Source organism: Capricornis sumatraensis, chromosome X (genome assembly GCF_032405125.1).
Source record: "Capricornis sumatraensis isolate serow.1 chromosome X, serow.2, whole genome shotgun sequence".
In the NCBI taxonomy this organism is placed as follows: Eukaryota; Metazoa; Chordata; class Mammalia; order Artiodactyla; family Bovidae; genus Capricornis; species Capricornis sumatraensis.
The window spans coordinates 9,195,012-9,202,673 of record NC_091092.1 but is presented as its reverse complement, the minus strand read 5'-3'; the positions used below and the strand labels follow the sequence as shown (position 1 = coordinate 9,202,673).

The window sequence follows — 7,662 nt, the reverse complement described above, 5'->3', positions numbered from 1 at the left end:
TATCTGTCTGTGTGATGCACAGAATTAGAAGAGAAACTTTAGCCAGTTTCCTTCCTCCACTTCTAGGTCCATCTCCAGTGGCAGCTCCGGTGGCCTTTGAGTGGCTGAAGACCAGCACCCTTGCAGGGTTACATGCAGACCTACTACCCTCTTTTCCCAGTCTAATTGAGCCCTTTTGTATCTTGTTCTTGCCTTCATCAAGGGTGATTACATGGGTCGCATTCAGGAAGTGGGCTTGGTGACTGCAGGACTGATGTTCTGGGCTGGTGCCTGCTACTGCATTTACAGATTAACCAAGGGAAGAGCCCAGAGTGTGAGGCGACTTACCAGAAATGGGTCCAAAGTCAAGATGGAGACTGTGGCTGGGATACAAAAGCAGACCTTGGCCATGTGTGAAGCCATGGTTGGGACAGAGATTGAGACTAGACCCAAGCCCAAGACCGGAGCAGAAGCTGGAGCAAGAGATAGGTCTGGAGCTGAAGTAGAGACTAAGGTCACTGCTACAGACAGAAGCAAAGCCTATTCTCAAGCCAAGGCAATGGCTGAGGCAGAGACAGAGACCCAATCTGAGGCCAAAACGGTGGCTGGAACAGTGATAATAACAGAGGCAGTGATTCTGACTGACGCCAAAGCCAGTGAAGTGGCCATGAGAGAGGCAGTGACCCAAACTGACTCTGGGTCTGGGAAACTAATCAAGAAAGAGGCAGTGACCCAGACCAAAGCTAAAGCTTGGGCACTTGCTACTAAGGTAGAGACCAAGAAAGAAGCAATGACCCAGACCAAAGCAGAAGCTCATATATTGGCCGAAAAAGAGATAGAAATGAACAGAGTGGTGGTGACACAGAATGAGGCCTTGGCAGTAATCAGGGAAGTGACCAAGACGGGCACCATAAACAAGATCAGAAGTGTGGCTGACACCAAGGCAAGAGCCCCGGAAGAGACTGTGAGTGTGGCTAAGACTCTGTCTGAGGTCTGGTCTGGTACCTCAGTTGATGCTCAGGGAAATCCTAATTTTGTGTCCGAGGCAGAAGCTGGAGCAGTCATGAAGCCCTGTTCACTGTCTCAGGCTGTGGCCGAGATCCAGATTGACAGTGTTCTTGGTACTGAGGTTGAGGCCAAGGGAAATTGCAAAACCATGTCTCAGGCAGGGTCTTTGGCAGATATGAGGGCTTCTGCTCAGCCTCAAGTTGTAGCCAAGGCCCAGGCTGAGGCCATGCTTGGGGTGGCAGTTGATGTAGGGGGTAATACCAAGGCCATGTGTGAAGCAGGGGTTGGGGCAGATACAAGTGTTTCTCCACAATCTCAGACTGTGACCAAGAAACAGGCTGAGACAGTGTCTGGTGCCAGGGTTGATGACAGGGCAAATGCCAGTGTCATATCTAGGGCAATGATGGGAGCTGACATGACGGCTGCCACACAGCCTCTAGTTGTAGCCGATACTCAGATTGAATTTGCGCCTGATGCCTGGGTTAACGGTAGAGGCGGTCCCTATGCTGTATCCATGGTGAGGGCTGCAACAGACACTGAGTCCCATATGCAGCCTCAGCCTATGATCCGTGTCCAGGCTGATGCTGTGCCTGATGACAGGGTTAAGGCTCAAGGCAATGCCAACACCAAGTCTAAAGAAGAAGCTGGGACAGACAGAAAGGCACAGTCTCAGACTTCCACCAAGAGCCAGGCTGAGGCTCTACCTACCACCAGACGTAAAGCTAGGAGCAAAGCCAAAGGCAAGAGTAAGGCAGGGCTTGGAATAGAGATGAAAACCTGTGCACAGCCTCAAGCTGGGCTCAGGGCCCAAGCTGATGTTTCCCCTGATTCCAGAATTGATGGCAAGGATGATCCTGATGCTATTTCCGGGGCAGGGGCTAAGGCAGAACTGAGGGCCTCTGGTGAACCTCAGGATATGGCCATTTCCCAGAGCGAGGTCTTACCTGGTGCCCAGAATAAGGTCCAGGACAATCCCAATGCTGTGTCTAAGGCAGAGACTGGGTCAGATACAAAGAGCTCTGCTCAGTCCCAGGCTGTGGCCAGTTCCCAGGGGGAAGCCTTGCCTGGTGTCAAGAAGAAGGCTCTGGGCAGTGCCAGTGCTGTGTCTAAGACAGGGGCTGGTCCAGATGCAAAGGGCTCGGCCCAGCCTCCGACAGATGCAGTAGGCCCTGCCCAGCTCCAGGCTGTGGCCACTTCCCAGGGTGAGGCTTTGTGTGGTGTCAAAAATAAGGCTCGGGGCAATGCCACTGCTGTGTCTAAAGCAGGGACTGCACAGGACACAAAGAGCTCTGCCCAGCCCCAGGCTGTGGCCAGTACCCAGGGTGAGGCCTTGCCTGGTGTCAAGAAGAAGGCTCGGGGCAATGCTGGTGCTGCGTCTAAGGCAGGGGCTGGGCCAGATACCACAGGCCCTACTCAGCCCCAAGCTGTGGTCAGTTCTCAGAGTGAAGCCTCACCTGGTACTAAGAATAAGGTCCGGGGCAATCCCAATGCTGCGTCTAAGGCACGGGCTGGGTCAGACGCAAAGGCCTCTGCTCAGACTCCAACAGATACAACAGGCCCTGCTCAGCCCCAGGCTGTGGGCAATTCCCGGGGTGAAGCCTTGCCTGTTACTAAGAATAAGGCCCAGGGAAATCCCAATTCCATGTCTTTAGCAGGAACTGGGCCAGATGCAACGTGTTCTGCCCAGCCTCAAACAGATACAACAAACACTGCCCAGCCCCAAGGTATGGTCAGTTCTCAGGGTGAGGTCTTGCCTGGTGCCAAGAATAACGCCAAGGGTAATCCCAACAATTTGTGCAAGGCAGAGGCTGGAGCAGACCCCGTGGGCTCTGCTCAGCCCCAAGCTGAGTCTGATTCCCCAGGTGAATCCTTGCCTGGTGCCAGAAGTAAGGTCTGGGGCAATCCCAGTACTGTGTCTAAGGTGGACTCTGGACCAGATACCAAAGGCTGTGTTCAACCACAAGCTGCAGCCAGTTCCCAGGGTGAGACCTCATGTGGTACTAAGAAGAAGGCTCGGGATAGTGCCAGTGCTGCATCCAAGGCAGGGTCTAAGCCAGATACCAAAGGCTGTGTTCAGCCCCAGGCTACAGCCAGTTCCCAGGGCGAAACCTCGTGTGGTACTAAGAAGAAGGCTCGGGGCAGTGCCAGTGCTGCATCCAAGGCAGGTGCTGGGCCAGCTACAATGGACTCTCTGCAGCTGCAAACAGATACAACAGGCTCTGCCCCATCCCAGGCTGTGGCCAGTTCCCAGGGAGAGGCCTTGCTTGGTGCCAGGAGTAAGGTCAGGGGCAATCGCATCACTGAGTCTAAGGGAGAGGCTGGAGCAGGTATGGTGGGCTCTGGCCAGCATCAATCTTTAGCCCATTCCCAGAGCAAGACCTCGTTGGGGGCAAAGGACAAGGCTAAGCATAAGTGCGAGTCAGAAGCCGCGGGAGATGTCTCTGTAAAGCCCAAGGCTAAGGCCACGCCCACTTCAGAGAGTGAAAGTGGGGCAGGCCCTCAGGCCTGCACAAAGTCTCAGTCTAAGGTCCACGACTACTACTGGAATGGGATTGGCGTTGAGGACTGGGTTGCTTCAGAGCGATGGATCAAATTTAGGTTTCAGGCTAGGGATGGATACTGGGAGAATAGCACGTCCTGGGCTGATGATGAAAATGAAGCCAATACTGAGTCCTGGAGTGTGGCTAAGAGTGAGAATGAGGTTGGTGTTCAGTCCTGGGCTGGAGCTGGGGACCAGGCCAGTGGAGGGTTCTGGGCTGGGAGTCATGCCAGTCAACAGTCCTGGCCTGGGGGACAGGCCAATGGAGGCTACTGGGTAGAGGCTACGGACAGGGCTGTTGGAGGGTCCTGGACTGTAGCTGAGAACCAGGCCAGTGGGACTTCTTGGGCTGGCACTGGGAACCAGGCTGTTGTGGTGCCCTGGACTGGAGCTCAGGTGAGTGACAGTGCCTGGGCTGGGGGCCAGACCAGCGGGGTATCTTGGACTGGGGGAGAGGCCATTGGAGTATCCTGGGCTGTGGTTGAGAACCAGGCCGGTGGAGCATCCTGGACTGGGGCGGAGGCACAGGCTGGTGGAAGGTCCCAGGATGGGGCTGGGATTCAGGCCAATGGAGCCTCCTGGGCCCAGGCTACAAGTGGGAATGTGCTTAACATTGGGTACTGGGCTGTGGCTGTGGACCAGGCTACTGGAGGTTCCTGGATTCTGACTAGTGACCTCTCTGGTGGTGCAACCTGGGTTGGGACTAGTGATCTGGCCAAGCCTAGACTTGAGGTTCAGGCCAGTGAAAATGTGTCCTGGACTGGGACTGGGCTGGGGCCTGAAAACCAGTCCAGTGGAAAGGCCTGGGCTGTCACTGCCAACCAAGCCAGTGGAGGGTCTGGGCTAGCGTCTGTGGATCAGTCCAGTGGTGTGTCCTGGGTTACAACTGGAGAACAGGCCAGTGGAGGGGCTAGGCCAGGGATTGTAGGCCAGTCCAGTGTTGGGTCCTGGTCTGGCACTGGGAACCAGGCCAGTGAAGGATTATTGGTTGGGACTGTGGAGCAGGCCAGTGGGGGTTCCTGGACTGGGACTGGTGATCAGTCTCATGGTGGGTCCAAGCCGGGATTTGAGGATGGACTTCATGTCAGTGAAGAAGGTTCTTTGGCCCGTGCTGGTGGTCAGGCTGATGGACAGTCTCGGTTGGGACCCGAGGAGCAGCCCAGTGGAGGGTCCTGGGCTAATTCTGGGGACCAAGCCAGTGGAGGGTTCTTGGTTGGAGCTGCAGACCAGGCCAATGAAGGGTCCTGGGTTGGACCTGGGCATCAGGCTGGTAGTGAGGCAAAGCCTAGGTATGAGGATCAGGCCAAATGTGGAAGAGTATCTTGGGCTGACAGTGCAGGTCAGGCTAGTGGAGGGTCTATACTGGGGCCAAGGGACCAGCCTGTTGGAGATTCCTGGGCTGCTATTGGAGACCAAGCCAGTGGAGGATCCAGGCCAGTGCCAGAGAATCAGTCCAGGGGATGGTTCTATGCTTGCAGTGGGAGTCAGGCCCATGCAGGAGGGTCCTGGGGTGGGGCTGGTGACCAGGTGGTTAGAGGGCCTGTGCTCGAGCCCATGAACCAGTCCAGTGGTGGGTCCTGGGCTGATACTGGGAGTCGAGCCAGTGGAGGGTCTTGGGCTGGGGCTGGGGCTGGGGCTCAGGCTGGTAGCTGTTCCAAACCTGGATTTGAGGATCAGGCCAGTGGTGGAGTGTTCTGGTCCAGTGCTCAGGACCAGGCCATTGGAGGGTCTAGTCCAGGGCTTGCAGACCAGGCCAGTGGTGGGTCCTGGACTGGCACTGGGAGTCAGGCCAGTGAAAGGTCCTGGATTGTGACTGGGGATCAAGGCAGTAGCTGTTCCAAATCTGGATTTGAGGATCAGGCCAGTGGAGGAGGCTCCTGGGTTGGCACTGAGGGTCAGGCTTGTGGAAAATCCTGGACTGGATCTAAGCCTGCGAATGAGGCCGGAAGAGCATCTAGCATGGGGCCTGAAGATCAGGCAAGTGGAGGGTCGTGGATGAGCCCTGGAGATCAGCACAGTAGAAATTCTCAGGTAAGAGCTGGGGTAGAGGCCAGGGAGGGATCCTGGTTTGGAGCTGGGAGTGAGGCTACCACAGGGTCTTGGTTCTGGAGAGGGGAAGAAGTTTGTATTGTATCTAGTCCTGGGAATAAAAACGAAGCCAGTATTAAATCCAGCTCAGTAGTTGGGAAAGAAGCCATCATTGGTTCCAGATTTGGGGCCGAGAACAAGGCCAATATTGGGTCCTGGATGAAATCTGATGAGGCTGGCTGTATGGATTCCTGTTTGGGAGCTGAGGCTGGAGCTGTGGCTGGAGCTGAGGCCAGGCAGGAGTCTTGGTTGTGGGATGGAGATGTAGCCACTACAGAGTCTAGGCTTGGGGCTAGGGCAGAGGCTAGTGGGCAGTCCTGGACTTTGGCTAGAGATGTAGATGAGGATGAGCTAAGTAGAGCATCCAGCCCTGATATTGAGGAGATCAGTTTAAGGTCCTTGTTTTGGGCTGACAGTGAGAACAGTAATGCAGTCAGATCCAAGTGTGAGAAAGATGTCAGTTTTGAGCGTGGCGCTAGACATAAGGTCAGCAACAAGGACAAGCTGGAGGCTGCTGGTGGAGTCGATGTAAAGTCTTGTTCCTGGGATGGTAAAAGAAACAGAAGTGAGGATAAATCTGTGCCTAAGACTAAAGCCAAAAAGGCAGCTGAGTCAAGAGTCTCATGTCCGTCCATGGTCCCTGGGGCAGGAATGGGGTCATGGGCAGGAGCCATGATCTGGACAGAAATGAAATTTCCATACCAAAATGAGTCTTGCTTCCCACCTGAAGATGAACTCAGAAAGCAGATTAGGTCTGGGGAGAAAACTCAGCCCTGGGTTTGCCGTTGTAAACGTGAAAATAACGTGGATCCACGAGAGCTCGAAAAACTCATTTGCATGATTGAGATGACTGAAGATCCTTCTATTCATGAAATAGCCAATAATGCTCTATATAACAGTCGTGATTACCCATTTTCCCATGAAATAATTCGTAATGCAGGTAGAATCTCAATTATTGAAGGCTTGCTTAATAATCCCTACCCCAGTGTTAGGCAGAAGGCTTTAAATGCACTGAATAACATCTCAGTGGCTGCTGAAAACCATAGGAAGGTTAAAACCTACTTAAATCAAGTATGTGAAGACACCATCACCTATCCCTTGAATTCAAATGTGCAGCTGGCTGGACTGAGATTGATAAAGCACCTGACTATTATCAGTGAGTATCAGCATATGGTTACAAATTACATTTCAGAGTTTCTTCGTTTGTTAACTGTAGGAAGTGGAGAAACTAAAGACCATATTTTGGGAATGCTTTTAAATTTCTCTAAAAATCCCTCTATGACAAAGGACTTGCTCATTGCCAATGCACCAGCATCACTGATTAATATCTTTAGCAAGAAAGAGACAAAGGAGAATATTCTTAATGCTCTTTCACTATTTGAAAATATAAATTACCATTTTAAAAGAAGAGCAAAAGTATTTACCCAAGACAAGTTCAGTAAAAATTCCCTGTATTTCATATTCCAACGACCTAAAGCATGTGCCAAGAAACTTCGCATCTTAGCGGCAGAATACAATGACCCTGAGGTGAAAGAAAGAGTTGAGCTGTTTTTAAGTAAACTATGATTAGTTGTAATTTTCCAAACAAATTTGAGTAATATTTTGGTTTTGCAGCTTGGAAGTAATGCACATTGTAAATTGCATTATAATTTCTAAAGTGATGTTGCTTATGATGGTCGATAGCTGGACCATTTTATGAACACCAAATGAATTCAATCTTGTACTGAAAATACATGTGTTGATTTTTACCTTGTCTGGATTGAGATATTTTTGGTATGCTTCATGAGCAGAAACTGAACTGATTCTTCATAAGTAATCTTTGGTCCTTTGTGTGGACTTACGTTTATACATTTGAGACTTTATTTTTATGTCATCAATAAAGTTGTGTGTTTTAAGCAGAAAAAATAGCCATATATTTGTCCTTGAACCTATGATCTATTTGGAGAGGCAAGATGTATGGAAACACAAAGGTACCAGCGGCATGTTAGAGCCTCTGGTCTTGGTCAGCTGTTTCGTATTAGTGCTTAAAGGCAACAGAAACTTCCGTA

The 7,662-nt window shown here is 51.9% G+C and overlaps 1 protein-coding gene across 1 annotated transcript; it reads left to right on the top strand.

The window, feature by feature from the left end:
- The first annotated feature begins 211 nt into the window (after positions 1-211).
- ARMCX4 (armadillo repeat containing X-linked 4) lies at positions 212-7,180 on the top strand. Its single transcript, XM_068962498.1, has 3 exons — positions 212-4,042; positions 4,115-4,398; positions 4,537-7,180. The coding sequence occupies exons 1-3, from the start codon at positions 212-214 to the stop codon at positions 7,178-7,180; spliced, it is 6,759 nt and encodes a 2,252-aa protein (XP_068818599.1).
- Positions 7,181-7,662: the final 482 nt, after the last annotated feature.